An 18,484-nucleotide genomic window follows, 5' to 3' on the forward strand; every position below is an offset into this window, starting at 1 on the left:
TGGGGCTGGGTTTTATTTTTCTCCCCCTCTGGATGACTTTTTTCCCCCCAGTTTCGGTCAGGGCATCACAAGGCGGTGGCTGGTGCAGTTCGGGTGGTGGTGGCCGGTGCAGTGGGGTGGTGGTGGCTGGTGCAGCTGGGGGGGCGGTTGCCCCTCTCGGGGTGTCCCTCGCCCAGGGTGACTTTTGGCTGGAGGTGGCCACTGCCTTTGCAAGGCAGGAGCCACAGGGATGAAGCACGGCCCTGCGGGGTGTGGGACACCCCAGCCAGCACCGGGGGCTCAGGGAACCCCAAATCCCCGGGGAGATGCCCCAGGCTGCTCCCACTGCCCTGTGCCGACGTGGGACACCTCACCCTGCGCCTGCACAAGCGAAGCCCCCGCAGCAGGTCCAAGCCATGGGGCACAACGGGGTGCAGACCCCCCAGGCACCCAACTGCAGCCCCCAGGGATGCAGGGGCCTGATCCTGCGACACCCCGATGGATTTTCCTAAATCTGGGCTGGGTTTGCAGCATCCTGGGGAGATGGTTTAGGGATGGAGCTGGCGAGAAGCCATCGTTCAAGCTCTCGCTGGAGGAAAAGCAACCTTTCTAGCAACAAAAAAAAAAAAAAAAAAAATTCATGAAAAGCTCTGGTTTGCCTCTTCTTGCCAAAACCAATTGTTGAAGATTTTTCCCGGCCTCTCCGGCTTTGCCTTCGCATGTGACGGAGGGAACAATGTCAGACGCTCTCCTGTTTTTCCGCTCTGATGTTTTTCCCCGGGGTTGGACGAGAGGAAGGACCCGGCGGGAGAGCAGGGACCGGCTCCAGGCAAACCACAGCCCCGAGGGCCCCAAAACCCGGTGTGGGGGTTCCCGTCCCCCCTCCATCCTTGGGGTTGGCTTTGGGGCTGGGAGTATGGCTGGGGGGGTCCCTTGAGGATGCTCCCCCAGCCCAGAGCAGCCAGGAAGGCACCCCAGGGCTGAGGACTGCCCAACTCGGGGCAGTAGTGGAGGCTGTGAGCAGGATGGGAGGACGCAGAGGTGGCCCTGGGGGACATCCAGGCCCCCCCCGCACCTCCATAACCCTGTCCTGATGCTTTCCAGCAGGGCACAAGCAGAAAAATCCTCTGGCTGAATTATTTGTGCTGCTGGAGGAATTAATAAGCACGATACGGGGAAGTGGGGAGGGTGAGGGGGGGCTGACAGGTCTCCGTCAGCCCAGGGAGAGTTCGGGGCTGGGCACTTTGCCGGGGGGGGGTTCTCCCCCTGTCTGGGATCCCCCTTGCTGGGTATTTTTAGCATTAAATTCCCTGAAATGCTGGTGAGTTGGGCTGGGGGAGCAGGCCAGCACTGGGGCGGGAGGGAAGTGCAGGGGGGATACTGGGGTGGTGTTCGGGGGGATGCTGGGGGGTGTTGGGGGGTATTGGGTGGGTTGGGGGGGTTGCTGGGGGGTGTTGGGGGGGATGCTAGGGGATGCTGGGGGGAATGTTGAAGGGGTGCTGGGAGGATGATGGTGGGGATGCTGCGGATATGCTATGGGGGCTGCTGGGGAGATTATGGTGGGGATGCTGGGGGGGGGAAGTTGGGGGTGATGCTGGGGGCCATGCTGGGGGTTGATGCTCAGAGTGATGCCGGGGGCTGGTGCTGGCGGGGGGGGGGGTGTGTGATACTGTTGGCCACGCCGCACCCCACCACCCAGCAGGGACCAAGCCGGGGGGGTCCATCTGCTCCGCGGGTCTTGCCCTCAGCAGGGAGGGGGGTTCCTACCCTGGGGAGCGGGCAGCCCCCCAACCCCCCGGCAGGCACCCCCCCTTGCCCCCCCCACCCCCGGAGCGGTTCCTCTGGCAGCGGCGCGGACCCGCTGCCCCGGCTGCTGAGTCAGGCTGTTCCCTGCGCTCCCGCGGCCGGGACATCGCGTCCCCACGCCGGGCGCCTGGCACCCCGCCCGCCCCCGCTGCTGCTCCGGCCCCGGGCGGCCCCTCCGGGCTCCCTGGAAGCGCCCCGTGGGGCTGGTGATGCTTGCGACCGGGAGCAAAGGCCTGGGAGCTGCAGGGTGGGTTTTATTTTAAGGGGGGGGATGCAACCATAGCACATGCTTGTGCGTGTCCCTGCTGAGTGCGATGTCCCTGCTGGGTGGGCCCCCCCACCCCGGGCACCCAAAAAGCATTAGGGCATCCAGGAAGGACCTCCCCAGGGTGTTTTTAGGGTGCAGATCCCTCCGGCAGGAGCATCCCCATCGCACGGCACAGCCTCGTGGCTGAGCGTCCCTGGGGGTGCTGCACCCTCCGCTCCCCCATTGCCACCCCTGCACCCCCCCCAACCCGACACCCCATCCTGGAGGGGCTGGCGGGGAGCCCCGGCCGCCCCCGGCCACCCGCCCGCCCCGGCGGAGGCTGGTACAGTTCGTTACGTCCAGACCGGAATGTACTTTGTGTTAGAAGTGGCCGCAGGCCAGGACGGCAAAGCCGGACTTTATTTATCCTCCCCGCTCCGGCCCCGCTGCATCCTGCGGGATTGGATCTCCGGTGGGGCTGGGGGAGCCCTGGACCCTGCCCGGCCCCCCCACTGCTCATCTCCAGCCGGGGCGTGCGGGGATTTTCCCCCTTTTCCCCAGGGGGGAAATAATCTGGGAAAATATTTGTGTCCTTTGAGCCGGTAAAAGCTGTCCCCAGTGCCTGGGACGAAGTGCCGTGGGGGAGACGGGGTCTCGGGGACGGATCCAGTCCCGGCAAAGCCTCTGGCATGAGGTGCCCCCCGTCTGCTTGCATCAGGTTTTTTGCAACAGGGGCCGGCGTTCGGATCGCAACCCGGAAATTTATGGATTGGAAATGCATGGGGAAAGGGCCAGCCCTGGCCACGCTGGGGGACGGGGCAGGATCAGGCCTGCGATGGAGCAGGGGCTGCTCTGGGGGTCCCCCCGCGTGCCGGGGATGCCTCGGCCTCTCTGCTGGTAAAAATTCATTGCAGGAGCCGTGAGTCCGAGCAAAGAGAGGGGGGTCGCAGCTGGAGGAGGGATCACCCTGGGCTGGATCCGGCCACTCACCGCCGGCCAGACCCCACGATGACACCCAGCATCCCTCCCGCAGCCTCTCCGGTAGGAAGATTTGGGGGGGGGTTACCTGCAGAAAGCAGCTTGCCGGCTGCTTTGCACCCCCTGGCTCAAGCATCCCCATGCCAAGCGGGTGGTCTTGCCCTGCTGCCCCCCCCCACCTCCATGTCCCCATGTCCCCACCGTCCGCCCCTGCCGCCGGTGCAGCTGCACCTATGGCCGGCGGCGAGGACACGGTGTACTCCTGTACTCTGCTGCCTGTTGTGCAACACCCGGCTGCACCTCCCGTAAACACCCAGCTCCCCGTGACCACGCTGCCGGGCTTCCGCCATGCTGCACCCCCCACCCCGGGGGACAAACCGGGCCCTTGGAGGGGTGCATGTGCTGGGGGGGTGCAGAGGGGTGAGGCCATGGCATCGCCAGGCTGCAAAAAGCTGCTTTGCTCCCCAAAATGGGCAGCGGGCGGGTGTGTGGGTACCAGGGGGAAGGATGGATTCGGTTCCCCCGGGAGGGGGGAGCATGACACGCAGGTCTCCTGCTCGGGGCCATCGATTTGCACCCGGGGCCATCGATTTGTGCTGTCACACGCAGAAGGAAACCAGGAGAAAACCCATTTCCTCTGCTCTCCAACGCGCTCGAGAGATTCACTGATGCGTCTTTTAGATGTGAAGCCGAGGCGGAGGGACGCCTCTCCTCCCCGCGCTCTCAACGCAGATTAACGCCGGTTATTTTTAGCAGAAGACAAGGATGAATAAAAATATCCCCTATTTTATTTTAATTTTTTTTTTCTTTCTTTTTCAGGAACCGCCGCTCTCACATCACACAAGGTGCTTGGGGGCTAGCAGGAGGAAGGACATCACCGGTGAGGGGGGGGCTGTGGGCTTTGCTCCCCGGTTCCGGTGTGGGGCAAGGCTTTCCCCCGGACCCCCCATCCTTTCGGGGCCGGGTGACGGCCGCGTGGTGGGTGCAGGGTTGGGGCAGGACATGTGCGGCCAGCTGGATGGCGAGGGGGAACAAGCAGTGCCCCTGGCAGCCGCCCCGAAGCCGGCCGGGATTATTTATGGAGCAGATTTCCTCCAGGTTGTGTTACAGGGATGGGGGGGACGGGGCAGACCCCGGCACCGGAGCGGGGGGTTCGGGCATCCCACCACCCAAGAAAGCGGAGTGAGCCGGGTGGGTCCAGCGCCGGTATCGCGGTGATTTGGAAGGTGTCTTTTAAAAAAACCACTCTGGTGCTTTTTTCCCATCCTATTTTGCTTTTATTTTTCTATGCAAACAAACCAATTTACCATTTTTGTGGTGCAAGAGCAAACCGGGCTGGACCCCCCACCGCTGCTGTTGGCCCCATGGGATTTGTCAGGGCTTGGGTGTTATCTAAGGGCCCTGCATGAAATTAAGCTGCGGGGTTTCCCGATATCAGAAACTCACAACATTTCTTTGGTAAATGGAAATTTAAAGCTCTCGGAGGCCGGGCGGGAAATGTTTAAAATTAAAATGCAAGATTCACCTGGGTTATTTTAGAGAGGGAAAAATGAAACGTCGTGAAAATAAATCTTTTTTTTCTAAAGTGGGCTTTAATTTTAACTCCGGATTTCCAATGAGTGCCATCACTGTCTAAATTAAAGCTGGGAAAATTAAACTCGGCATCAAAGAGCAGACCTGCGAGCAAGTATCCGTAAAGGCAGCGCTGCCCTAAGCCCAGCCCTGGGGAGTTTGCTGGATCAACACTTGGGAACTGGGGTGCAGGTTGGGAGCCGCAGGCACCAGCTCCAACACAAGCCTGGTAAAAATGAACACTTTATAAAAATACGCAGCGATGCCACATTTTAAATCTGCCCCGTGATCCATCCCTCCAGCTTTTTTTGCCCCTCTCCGCTGCAATTAGCTGAACGTGCACGAGCAGCGATCGGATGTTTAATTGCAAAGGTACGTTATTTCTAATCTCGGAGGGTATTTATTAAGAAAAATCTTATCTCCTTCATACTGAACGGGAACATTTCTGTGTGGCCCAGCAGCCGGTGTGTCCTCCAAACCCGTGCCTCCCTGTCCCCAGCTGTGGGAGATTATTTGCTTTCTAGGGCAATATTTCCCTTAACAAATCCCGAGGAGGTTGCACGGGATTGGGGGTACCCGTGGGGCGTTGCACGGGGCTGGGGCACCTCTAGGGTATTGCATGGGGCTGGTTGGTCGTCTGGGGCTGGGGTGCCTTTGGGGGGGTTGCACGAAGCTGCCCCCTAACCCCCCACCCCCAAGGTGCGCTGCTGAGGGCTGGGGGAACCCTGGAGCACTGCATGGGGCCGAGGTGTCCTTAGAGCACTGCGTTGGGCTGACCCCCTCCCCGGGGCTTTGTACTGGGCCGAGCATCCCCCTGGGCATTGCACGGGACTGGGGACCCCCCCGGGGCATTGCATGGGTGTGGATACCCCCCGGGGCATTGCACGGGGCTGGGACCCCCCCCGGGGCATTGCACGGGGCTGGATACCCCCCGGGGCATTGCACGGGGCTGGGGACCCCCCCGGGGCATTGCATGGGTGTGGATACCCCCCGGGGCATTGCACGGGGCTGGGACCCACCCGGGGCATTGCACGGGGCCGGGCCCCCCCCCGTGGCATTGCACAGGTCTGGCCCCCCCGGAGCATTGCACGGGGCCAGGCCCCCCCTCGGGACATCGCACGGGGCTGGGAACGCCCCTGGGGCATTGCACGGGGCCGGGGACCCCCCGGGGACCCCCCAGGGACACTGCACGGGGCCGGGCCCCCCGCCCCGGTTCCTGCCCGGCTTCGCGGCCGCTGCCCCCGGCAAGTGCGCGGGGCGGGGCGGGTGGAGCCGGGCCGGCCCGCCAGGGGCGTGGAGAACGTTCTGATTTGCATACCGCTGCTACCCGAGCCAATGAGAAGGCGATGCGGGCGCCTTCGCCCAGACGGGCAGGCTGAGCGGCCAATGGAACGCGGGCGGAGGGGCGTGGCGTGGCGGCCGGGGAGACTCGGCCGGCGCGGACGCGCGGTGCCACTCGGAGCCGGGCGGCGGCGGAGCGTGGGGCGGCGGCAGGTGGGTCCGTGCGTGGGTCCCTGCGTGGGGCTGGGGCGAGCCCTGCGTGGGCCTGGGGGCGTCTGCATGGGCACTCCGTGGGGCTGGGAGGAGCCCTTCGTGGGCCTGGGGGCGTCTGCGTGGGGCTGGGAGGAGGCTTGGGCGTGCCCTACGTGGGGCTGGGGGTCTGGGGTGCCCTGCGTGGGGCTGTGTGGTTTTGCAGGAAGTCTTGGGGCGGGTGTCCCTGCGTGGCGCCCTGCGTGGGGCCGGGGGGAGCCCTTTGTGGGGCTAGGGGCGTCTGCGTGGGGCTGGGGGGAGGCTCGGGGGTGCCTTGCGTGGGTCTGGGGTGCCCTGCGTGGGGCTGCGTGGTTCTGCGAGAAGTCTGTGTGGGGCTGGAGAAATACCGTAGGTCTGCGGGGGGTAGCGTGGGGCAGTATGGGGTTGGGAAGAGGCGTGCGTGGGGCTGATGGACCCTGCCTGGGGCTGCATGGGGGGGCCCTGGCGTCCTGCGTGGGGCTGGGGAGTCGTGTGGGGAAGGGGATGGTGCCCCCAGCTGTTGCTGGGGGGTGAGGATAGGATGGGGGTCCCCACCCCATAGACCCCCCCCTCAGCGCAGGGGATGTCCGGGGGGAGTTAATACAGAGGTGCCCGAGCGTTGCTGGGGACACTGGGATGCACTGGGATGGGGACAAGGTGGCATTGGCGGGATGGGGTCACACCGGGCGGGGGTCGGTGTCCTGCCGTTTGTGCCAGCGGGACGGAGCTCGAGGGAGGGGGTTTTTCTTTTTCCCACTTCCCCTCACAAAACGAGGCCCCTGGGCTCAGCTGTGACGTTTCCCCTAATGCCGCCTCCAAAAATACCCTATAGGGTGTACGCATAAACATATAGTTTCATTGGCACTAGGTATCAGTGATTGCACAAGGTAAACGTGAATATTTTTTTAAGCTTCTGCTATTTTTCCCTCCTCTCTGGGCACAAAACCTCTTTCAAAGCGTCTGTTTTTCGGGTGAGCTTGTTCTTATCAGGAGAGAGCGTTTTACGCGATGAGCTATAAGAGCTCGTGGGGGATACGTCCGGCATCGGCGCGTCCCTGGCCGGCGGTTTCCAGCCGAGGCTCCGATGCTGCAGCCGTGTTTCTGTCCTCGCTGTGCCGTCGTGCTGAGGAAATGGGGCCGTGCCGCTGCCGGTGGAAAAAAAAACCTTGAAAAATGAAAAAAAAAAAAAAAAAAAAAAAAGCCAGGAGCTGATAGTTCAGGGTTTTAAAAGTAGGGTTTAAATGGGGGCTCTCCGTAACGAGCTATTAAGCCGTTGAGGTGGATTTGGGACGTCATTGGGGCATCAAATCCAGCCTGGAAACTGGGATTACAAATTAAAACAAAAAAAAAATTGAAGGCACAAATCGTTCCTTCCTTTAAAAGTCAGGTCCCTCTTCCCCGCTCTTCCCTGCCCTGCGAGGGGCTGGGGGGGGAAGAAAATCATTAAATCCATCCGACAGAGTCTGTATCTGGCTTTTATGGGATGTTTTCCCGGAGGTGCGGAGGGTTTGGGTCAGGCGGCGATGCTGCGACTCAGAGATGCTCCGGTTTTATTTCCAACCTGGTCCCCAAGAGAGGGGACAAACTGGGGGGGGGTGGGGGGCCAGAAACACCACTGAAGTAGAGGGAACGACGGCCGCCGCTGGCAAGGGGTTAACTGGGAGCGTGGGGCTGGGCACGAATAACTCCTCAGTGGTGCTGAGAGTTTCGTAGCCCAAAGGTGGGGGTGCTGGGGTCCCTCGGTGGGGTGCTGGGGTCCCTCGGTGGGGTGCTGGTCCTCGGCCCGGCGGCGTGCTGGGTGATGACGGCAACCTGTGCGACGCAGGAGGAGGAAGGCGAGGGTGCGATGGAGCTGGGTGCTCGCGGGAGCCAGAGGTGATGGGGTGCTGGTGGAGGAAGGGGGGGCCGGGGACGTCTTGGGGGGTTTGGGGGGATACAGGCGAGGCTTGTGCTGGAGAAGATACGCAATGGTGTGAGGAAAAAAAAGCAGATTTCTGGGGAATTGGTGGAGAAGTTACCGCTTCTGCCAAAACTCGCTGGGAGGGACGACGGCACGTGGCCTCTCTTGTGGTTTTGGGCTTGGAAGACGGAGCGGGACCGGTGCTGGAGGGGGCTCGGGGGGGGAGGCTGGCAGCGTGCGGGCTGCTCGCCATGCCCATCCTGCCCGGAGCAGAGGTGTCTGCCGGGATCACAGCTTGTGTAATTATTTTTTTCCTTCATTTTTAAAAAAATAAAATCAAATAATCGTCGCTTCCCCAGGCTGTGTTTGCCCAGCACACGCTTGAATTCTGTTGAGGTCCTTTCCCAGCGCTGTTAGAGCATCTCCCTGCTGGGACAAGCCAGAAAATAAGGACAATTCCTGAGTAAAAACCAAACTGCGTCCTTCAGGAACATCACTGCTGTGTAATTAGGCGTGTTTTAATTACCGGCTTGTAGAAGGAGAAAGTTTGCTGAAAGGCTCGAGATGCTCAGCACCCAGACAAACCCCCGTCCGTTCAACTGGGGCTCTCCGGGCTGGCTCAGGGGGAAAAATATTCTGTAAAATATTTGGAGAATAATTTCTTCTCAGTTATTTCTACTTTTATACCATTTAATATTTTATTTCATATTCGCTCTCAGTTATATATATTTATATAAAGTTGTTACAGCCCCTTGAGGGAGCTGCGGAGCTCGTACCAATCTCATGCGTATCACAGGGAAATAATAAATTACTTAGCAAGGGTTTTTTTATTTTAATGCTGTACATTTGTGGGCGTGAAGAAATGGCCACGAGTGCTCTAACGTATGAGTTGTTCACGTAACTTGTTTGTCATGGAGGCGACGAACTTTTTCTGTAATCAGTAATCGCGACTGGAATAAGGATTTCTGATTTTGCAAGCGAGTGTATTGGAAAATGAGGGAAATGGTGGTAAAGTAACCGTCGGAAGTGACGGGGTGGGATGATGAGGGGCTGCAATTAAATCATCTTCTGCTTGTGATGTCCCGTCTTCATAAATAGTAGTATTTGCTCTCAGAAAATCAGCCTCACTAAAAGTATTTGCACTTCAAGTACTTTTTGATTTCTGTTAAATTTAATCACTTAATTCGATAAAAGGAGCCCTGGGAGGCACCGCCTCGCAAACAGCAGCATCCCTGGGATGCCACCCCCGTCCCGGCGGGGAGCCCGGGCTCCCTCCTCCTCCTCGAGCCACGCACACGCGTGTGTGCGCGCACACGCGTGTGCACAGTTGGTACATGCGTGTTGCTGCTCCTCCGGGCGGGCAGGGACGAGGGTGACCCGGCAGCGGTGCAGCATCGTCCCCAAAGCCGCAGCATCCTCGGCAGCCCCCCGCATCCCCCCGCCGATGGGTTGGCCGCTCGTGGCGTTTCTTTGTCCTCTCCAAGAAATCCCGATTTGCCGCGGGAACAGGCTGGTGTTTCACAACATGCCGGGAATTGCCGTTTGCCCGATATAATTCGGCATTTATAGACCATCGGTCCACACACGTGGCTTCAAAAAAGGTCTCGGGCGTCGGGTTATTTTTGGGTGCGCCGCGCTGCCGGCGGCAATGCCGGATGCCGAGTTGGGGATCCCCCCCCTTCCTGGAATTTGGCACCAGGGCTCTCAAGATGCTGCCGAGCCCTTGTACGGGGGGGGATTAAATGATGAAATAACAGCGTTTGCAGTGCCGGGGGGGTGCTGCGGGTTAGGGTCACCTGGCTGAAAGTTTGTTGGAGAAACTCCTAAATCTGTTGCAAGCAATGAGATGCTTTTAGAAATTAAAAAAAAAAAAAAAAAAAAATCAATAAATCCAACTTTAATTGTCAGATTTGTTCTGGAGAAAAGGCTAAATTGGAGCAGAATTGGCAAACAAGGCGTTTCTTGTTTATTCCCATTTTGTATTTATTTTATTTCCCCCAAGCTGTCTCTTAACATGGGATTTGCTCAGCGTTGGCGTGGCTGCTGCCAGGAGGATGCTCCGAGCCGCCCGGGGAGGGGGTCGAGCTTTACCGGGATGTGCTGTACGGGGAGGGGAACTTCCCATTTAATAGCCAGAGGTGGAATATTTTTTTCCAGTGTCCCAAAAAACCTGGCTGGGTCTGTTCTCCCTGGTTGTTTTGACCAGGGGAGAAGACGCGATGAAAGGAGCTTGCTCATTTTCGATGGCAAAATACCCAGTTAGAGGGTGCCAAGGAGTGGGTAGTGGGATGTCAAGTACTTTCTCGCTTTTTAAAGGTGGTTTATATAACCTGCTTGGCTATATTATTGTATTTCCCCCCCCCTTCCAGTTACATAATTCTAATTTATGAAAGCATTAGGAAATTGCATTCCCTGCTGTTACGTGAGTGTCCGTATATAACGGCCACTGAGCTTCTTAGGATGCTGCGCTCGGTCCCTCTGGCAGCCGTCTCCCGGGAAGCTCAGGCAGGTGTGGAACAGCTCTTTATACACTCATTGTTATTATTTGGATATTTTTTGCCATCATCCGAAGCTGTGTCAGCCCGTCCAGGGGCGGGGTGGGTGCGGGCTGGTGCCTCTCCCTGCTGATGGGGAGCAGAGGCTTCGCTGCCGGCTCCGATATTTCTGGTTTTTTTCCGGTATTTTTGGGATGTGCCGCTTGTGGCAGAGGCTTGTTGTGATTTTTGTGGTGGGAGCAGCTGAAATCCTCGTTGGGGCTGGGGATGGCTTTGGGGGCAGGTGGGGTACGAGCCCCGAAGCATCAGTGTGTAAAATCCTCGACCGCATCCCATCCCTGGCACCTTCTCCCGTTGGAAGAGCAATAACCCGTAAATGTTTACGGCTTTTGCTTTCCCCAGTATACGTTTGTCTTTTGGAATAAAGGGGGCGGGGGGGGAAATATGTATATTGCTTTTTTTTTCTTTTTTCTTCCCATTTCACATGAAAGCGGAGGGCGTTGTGTCTCTGGGTACCGGTGCTGGAGGGGATGGACCGCAGGCTGCTGGTGGGATGCTCGCAAGAGGGGCGAGTCCAAAGCTTTATCCCTGTGATTTCTTACTTTGAAGCAACCTGGAAAAACCACCGAGCAAGCATTTCCTCGCTGGTGCCTTGCTAGATAACCGGCAAAAGAGCCAGGTTATTTTTAATGGGTTTATATTGTAAACTGGGGGAGAGAAAAAAAAACAAACCCCTTTCTGAAAGTCTTTTGCGTGTCACTGGTGTGGGTGCGCTCGCCTCGCTCCCGGGGGATGCAGACAGGCTGAATACATCTTGCCTTCTGTTGAAATATTTATTCTGGCAGGGAGCAGCGAGCTGTCCTGCTCACTTTTCCTCTCGCTGCAGCTGAAACTTGAGGGCAGCCTCTTATTCAACATACTTTAAAAAAAAAAAAAAAAAAAAAAAAAGAGAGAAAAAAAATTAGTTACGACTTGGATCTTAACTAAAACCGCTTCAGAATATTAGACAAAATGATTAAGCAAGTGTGACGGGAACACATATCGTTGTATTTAAGTTAGCTGCATGCAGGAGTTTCCTTTTCTCCCTTCGTTATTCTCTTAATTGCTTAAAAACCTCCCTTTGCTGCTGTAACACCGATTCCCTCTGGTCCTCGGGAGGTGGATTGGGATAAAGGTGACCGCATCCCTCTCCGGGGTGTCCCGTGCCGGGAGGGGATGCGAGGCTATGGGGTGGGTGGCACCGGGATGCAGGGGATGCTCGGGGGGGGATGCTGGGGGGGTACCGGCGTCTCCGTGGGCAGAAGGAGTTAACCCTGGAGCAGCGATCGGTTGTGGATAAAGGAGACCAGGGAGTTTGCTTGGGTCCCCGGTGAGTCACGGTTCACCCTGGGTGCGATGGAGGTTCGTCAGGGTGCTGGGCAATTAAAGCAGCTCTGTTTGTGTTTTGTTTTTTGGTTTTTTTTTTTTTTGTTTGAATAAAAGTTGCCATGACTGGCCCGCCGGGATGTTAGCTGCTTGCACAACGTGCACGCTAGGAAGTAAATCAATCCATGTGAGTCTTATTCAGCTAAGGATAATTTAAATTTTATGGCTTCCCTGTTTATTTTAAAGGAGGGGGAGGAAAGTTAAGTGGCCAGGTTTTTTTAAAAAAAAAAAAATTAATTTTTAATTCAAGCTATGATGTACAAGTGTGAGAAATGGCACTCGAGGTCTGGATGCATCCTTACGTGTCGGGATGGAGCCGAGGATTACGTGGAGCTGCCTTGTCAGGCTTAAGAAGGTCATATTTTCTCAAAAATCCCAATTTTAATTTATTACCAACTCAAACGCCACCTCCCTGGGTCTCTGCTCCACAGGCTGGTGTTGCAGGCGTCTTAAAACACCCTCGTCCAGGGAAAATCGCTGCTCCGGTCTTCCTTCTCCTGCTGCACGGGCACAGTTCGCTCAGTAAGTAGGTATTTTATTAGCAAAAATACTTTTCTCGATCAAGGGGGAAACGAAACCGTGGTGGGACGGTGGAGAGAACCCAGCTGCTGCGTTAATTGGGTCGTTCTTCGTTATCTGTTGGGTGTGCTGGGGATGGAGGTGCATCCCTGGGCTGCTGCCTGGACTTTGGGGGGCTGCTGGCCAGGATTTGGGGCCCCGCATCTCTCCCCTGAGCATTTAGATTCGCTGCTTTTTAGCCTGACCTTTGCATTTTAAAGAAATTCCCTCCCGTGTTGCAATCCGAGGCTTTTAGGGCTGTTGCGGTGCCATGGAAGTGAAAGCGCTTTGTGCTAAGTGGGTCTTAAAAACAAACCCCAGAGCAGTCAGCTTTTATTTTTCCATCCTGTTAATTTTCATCCTGACTTTCAGCAACGGTCAAAAAAAAAAAAAAAAAAAAGTTGGACAGTATATAGCCTTCCCCCCCCCCGCTTTTTTTTTAAGCTGATGTTGAGATGCTAAATACTGTTTTATGGAAAGAGCGAGTCAAAGCATCTTCCCCGTGGCTGCGGGGAGCAGAGGAGCTGCCACGGGAGGTTTTGTCCATGGTCTCGTCACCCCTTTCTGACCATGGTGGAGCGTGGTCTGTGGCTTAAAAATGCCGTCTCAGTTCTCCCTTCTTAAATCCTGTTTTAGAATAAAGCACATGGTTTTTTGTGTTTTTTTTTTTTTTATTTTATTTTACATTTTTTTCCCCTCTTCTTACCAGCTATTGGTGTGAAATCCCCACCGGGTCTCTGGGTCCCCAGGACCCCCCCTGGACCTTCAAACCTTCTCCAGCGATCGCATGGTGGCAAGGTGAGACCCCTCAAAACCCTCCCCAGCCTTTCTCTCCCCCCCTGCCCTTTCCCTTTCCCCTCCCGTGAGCCTCCGGGAGGGATCTGCGACGTAAAGTTTCCATTTGGAGCTGGCAAATTCCTGGTATGCCGATTTCTAGGAAACGTGGCTCGGGATCGTGTGCGTGGTGAAACCCTAGCATGTGCGATACCTGTCTGTCCTCAGCCTGGGGTCGGACATCTGCATCCCATTCCCCGCTCTGAATTTTCTTATTTTTCTCTGGGCTGGAAGATAGCAACATCTGTGCAGAGAGGGGATTGTAAAAATAAATGGCTTGGGTTTATGGCGTGGATTTCTGCGCAGCGTGTGCCGGTGTCGTACGGCGTGCGTCCTCCCGGAGCAGCGTTTTGGTTGCAAAGATCGGCATTTGAAAGGCGGGTGCGAAGGGAAAAGGGCTTCGAGGTGCTCCCGTTGCAGGTCAGGGCTGCCTGGTTTTCCACGAGCGTGTGTCTGGCATCGCTTGCGGGCAGCATGAAAAACACGCAGGGCTCAGGAGGTGGGGAAGACACCAGCTACTGCCTAGCTTAAAAAGGAGAAGAAAAAAAAAAAAAAGCCTTTTGTCGTACCTGCTTTTGACAAAAATAGACAAAAAAAAGCACAGAACGCATTTTTCTGAAGCAGCAGCTGAATTATTGTCTGATTGTATGGGGGTGCTAAAATGGGGGTCAAAGCCTTAGCGCTGCCCGGCTGTGTCGGGGCGGGCAGGTGGGTGCTCTGCCTGGGCAGGCTGTGCCCGCTGCGGGCGGCTTAATTGCACGTGGGCATCGGTTGTGGCTTAATTGCACGTGGGCATCGGTTGTGGCTTAATTGCACGTGAGCATCCACCACGGCTTCGTTTGCTCACGAGCATCAATCACAGCGATGCCGCTCTCCATCGGGAGGGAGAAGAGATTTGCAACTGCTGGCACCGGCGAGCAGGGCAGCGTTTGGGGAGTCGGTGGGTTTGCGAGAGGGAAAGGTGCGGCAGTTGTTGCTTTTGAGCAATTTGAGGAGTTTATATGAATTTAGCGGGGCTGAGGACAGGCGTGCGCGTGGCTCGGGATGTGCTGGTCCGCGTGGAGCCCGCGTCGTGCGCGTGTAGGAGGCTCCTGAACTCGCGAGCCTCCTTGTTTGCTCAGCTAGAAGCTCTTTAACGTGTTTCATATTAATTAACGTTGAAATAGTTGCGCTTGAAGGAGAGATTGTGTCCAGATGTCGAAACCTCTGCATCTTAAAGCTCGTTTATTATAGCTCTTAAATTACAGATTAAACAGCTACGCTGACTTTTCAGATGATCCGGTAGTGCGGGGACTGATGAAAAGCAAACAAGCGAAAACCCCAAACTCTTTCCTTTAGCTCTGAGAAATAACTTTGCCCTTTGGCAGGGCCTGGGGGGGGTGGAGGTGGCAGCTCTGGGTCCCTATGGGTGCAGAGCAGCCCCGTGCCCAGCCGTGAGCGCCCGGGCAGGGGCTGGAGGCACGGACCAGACCCCGGTGTTGGGCTCGGAGCTCGAGCGGAGGCATTTTTGGGGGGTTTACAGGCTCCTGCAAGGGACTTTTGTTTCAGGATGGGAAGAATCAAGCTGTGCAAAACCGCCTCAAACGGTGCAAAACCGCCCCGTCGCGCGCGTGCGCCTTTGTTGGGGCGTGCTCCGGGTTTCTTTAATCACCTTCCCGGCGCTTTTACTCTCTGTGCGTGGAAATCCCTTCCCTCTCGGTGGCCTTTCAGCGATGCCCTTATGCGTTGCACCTTTCAGTGGAGGAGGACCCCCAGCCCGGGGGGGGATTTAATCCTTCCCCACCCTCTCTCCTCCTCCCACCCATCCGTATTTACATCCCAGGGGAACGAAGCAGCGTGGGTTTTTGGAGGAGGGACGATGGTTTAGCTTGGCGTCATTTACAGACTTACAACGTTAAGCTTGTGGGTAACAACAACGGGAGAGCGGGATCTGCTTGGGGTGTCAGAAACACCGGGAGGCTTTTGCATGGGGTAATTAATTAATCCCCTCCCTGTATCCGGAGCGCACGTGGTCCCACAACGAGAAGATTCAGGCTCTGATACCTCCGGCAAGCTTGCACGGCTCTTGGCCACAGTCCCCGGCTCCCTGGTATTTAAATCTCGGGGAGTAGCAGATACTTTTTTTTTTTTTTTTCCCCCTACAACTGTTTGTTTCAAATTAATTGGGATTTTGGAGCCCAGCCGGTCTCCTTCTGTCGCTCCAAACCGGAGATAAGCGGGAGCGGCGCGGTCTTTTCTCTAACCTAGTTGGAGCCGTTTTTGCTGGACGGAGAAGTCTTGAGCTCTTTCATAACATGGACCACATCTTAATAGCCAGCCTTGTGGGCTCCATCCCTCCCACTGCTTCTGACGCAGAGCGTCTCCCCTCCCGCTCGCCTTGGCCAGCTTCCCTGGATGACTCCACTAATTGCTTACGTAGAAGAATAATGAGAAGGATGCGTATCATGTATTTTTAGATGTCTCTTGGTGGGATTTAGCAACCGGCGAGCCAGAGCCAGCACCTCCCCATCCGTCTTCTGCATCCCGGTGGTGGCTGCTTGGTGGACCTCAGGAGGTCTTTTTAAGCTGTGCAGCTTTTGCAAGCTGTTTTTGTGAGCTGTTCCCCTTTTTTCGGGCTCCTTCCGGTCCTTAATAAATGGGGTATGGATGCTGCGTCGCTGGTGCTGCACAGGATCTGTGCCGGGAAGCCCTGAGCCAGCGCGCGGTGCCGCGGTGGGCACCACCGCCTCCTCGCTCATCTCCAAGAGGATGGCCCACGGTGGTGGCAGGGCAGCGTTGGAGCATGGTGGCTTGGAGACATCGCAGCACCTGAATCATAGAACAGTTTGGGTTGGAAGGGACTTTAAAGGCCATCCAGTCCAACCCCCTGCCGTGGGCAGGGACATCTTCAACCAGATCAGGTTGCCCAGAGCCCCGTCCAACCTGACCTGGAATGTTCCCAGGGATGGGGCATTGACCACCTCTCTGGGCAACCTCTGCCAGTCTTTCACCACCCTCAGCATAAAAAATTTCTTCCGAAGTAACCAGTGGCATGTTTTCCAATGTGTAAATACCCGCGAGATGACGAGTCTCACCACCAAAGTTGCTTTTTTTAGGTGTTCCCATCTGAAACCTCAGCAGAGCAGGGGAAAGGAAGCAGATGCAAAATCTCATTGACTATTACCCCAAAGACTCTGATAATTGAGCATTGCAGCCAGTAGTTCCCGTATTTTTCTATTTGCTTCTTCCATCGCAGGGCTCTTTGTGTCTCGGTGGCTTCCTGTGCCGGGGGGGCCGGGTTCCAGCTCTTCCCTTTCCACCCGGGTGCGAGGAGCTCCATTCTTCTTGCAGCACGACTTATCTGCCCTTGGAGCTGAAAACATCCTTTCTTTTGCTCTTTTTGAATCCCCCGAATGGCTGATTTCTCCTGCTGGTTAACGTCAGCTTCCACACCAAAGACTGTGGGAAAGTTTCGCAATTAGAGTGACTTTAATAGATCTGGTTTATGTCTTAAAAAACCCATCGCTTTCTAATTCTCCGTCACATGTTTCCTTGATTACGTGTCGCGCAGCAGTGCGGCTACCAAAATAGCCTTACGGTCTGAAGGAAATCATCAGGAAATATGTTTTTTTAAACCGTAGGCAATTCTCTTTTCACCAGGCACCATTGGAAAAAAGTCTGGGTTTGACGAAAAACGTGGCTTTTCTGGCACCTCGGCTGCTCACGCAGTGACGTTGGGAACGTGGTGCTCCAGCAATTTGTCCCAAAACCCCCCAATTTCTTAGAGTCTTGCTGTGAATTTTCTCTTTATCCACCCAAATAGTTGGGATTCTTTTGGTCTTGGGTTTGCTTTAGTTTTTGGAGAAGATGCTTGCTGTGCGTTCAGGTTTTTCCATGCAGGGTGATGCTTTGCTTGCCTGAGGCTTGGAGCCTGCTCTCTCTTTTTGGGGTGTTCTTGGTGGGCAAGAGAAGGCAAGGTTTGCCTGGGCTGGAGGTGCTGCTTTCCGAATAATAAGAGTCTCTGACAAATAGGTAATTCCTTGTGGAAAATAATCTTGAACTGTATAAAATAACTCAAAAGGCAAATGCTAGCCTGGTGCACGTATTTCTAGCACCCATACCCAAGGGGTGCCCACCTCTACGTGAGCCAGAAGGGATGGGTGAAGCTTGGTGGCCATCAGCCCTTTGCTTCTCGCCCGTGAGCACTTTTCTCTCTCCTGGCTTCGCCACTGCCCTCGATGTCTGCTGCTGTAGGTGCTTCGGTGCTAGTCCTGCATCAAAATGGGTGCTCGGTAGAGCATCACCGCAGAAGATCCCAGTGGTTTGGGTGCAGCACCCCGAGATGAGTTTCCACGTTTTGCCTGGTGTCTGGGAGTCGGTCGGCTGGCACCTGCGTTACCTGCTGGTGCTTTTTTGGGTAAAACTCTTGCTGGGGACCCTCCCGGAGCAATGTCGGGGTGACCCAGGGAGGCTGAAGATGAAGGCTGGGGAGCTCCATGAGCATCCCCATCGCTGCAGCCAGGCGAAGCCGCGGGGCTGTCCCCCGTCCCCGGGCGGTGAGGCCGGCCGGCGTCGCCCATCGGGGTTTCCTGCGCCCTGTGGTTCAGCGGAGCCTGGGTGGCCCCCGGGAAGGGGATTTTCCGCTCTGCGCGCTCGAGATGTGCTCGGAGCTTCCTGCCCCGGCCCCGCAGCAGAGCGAGCTGCTTGTTTTCTTTAACCCTTTCCTCTTACACCACCTCCTGCCGGGGTTCACCCCGTGTCTCCCCAGGTCCAGGGCTTATGCAAGGAGACCATGACCACTGATGAAGCCACCAAGAGCGAAGGGGAGGTGCAGGCGGCGGCTCTCGCCGAGCGCGGGGAGGACATCACGCCGGCTCGAGACCGAGGGGTCCTGAAGGTGAGGGGGGGCTGCCAGGAGGGTCCTGCCTTTCTTTCTGTATTTTGGGGTGCGTGGTCGTGTCAGTGGGCTGCGTCCCCAGCCCTTGGGGTCATGTGGTAATTCCAGGGCTGTAGGACTTGATTTTTTTTGGTGGTTTTTTTAATTATTTGAAAGGCAAAGGAGATGAGCATCACTTGGAATAAAGAAGAATGGGGCGGTGTTTAAGACTGATGGATTCAGGCTGCTCAATGAATTTCGCTGCTATTGTGTTCCTAATCAGATTATTAGCTGTAAATCCACAAAGCATTTTTGTGTGTGACTCA

General features: G+C 56.3%; 1 protein-coding gene across 3 annotated transcripts in view; it reads left to right on the top strand.

Annotated features, from left to right (window-relative positions):
• The first annotated feature begins 3,830 nt into the window (after positions 1–3,830).
• Positions 3,831–18,484, top strand: part of FKBP5 (FKBP prolyl isomerase 5) — a 26,944-nt gene continuing 12,290 nt past the window's right edge. The window contains exons 1-4 of one of the 3 annotated variants that reach the window (XM_075174419.1): positions 3,831–3,890; positions 12,343–12,433; positions 13,179–13,267; positions 18,051–18,179. In XM_075174419.1, coding sequence (XP_075030520.1) covers positions 18,075–18,179 — 105 coding nt within the window. In that variant the 5' untranslated portion in view covers positions 3,831–3,890; positions 12,343–12,433; positions 13,179–13,267; positions 18,051–18,074. Of the gene's footprint in view, positions 3,891–5,917; positions 6,077–12,342; positions 12,438–13,178; positions 13,268–18,050; positions 18,180–18,484 lie in introns of those variants that run through there. The other 2 variants (XM_075174417.1, XM_075174418.1) reach the window with 2 other exon arrangements.

The sequence above is a fragment of the Calonectris borealis genome, chromosome 26 (genome assembly GCF_964195595.1).
Source record: "Calonectris borealis chromosome 26, bCalBor7.hap1.2, whole genome shotgun sequence".
In the NCBI taxonomy this organism is placed as follows: Eukaryota; Metazoa; Chordata; class Aves; order Procellariiformes; family Procellariidae; genus Calonectris; species Calonectris borealis.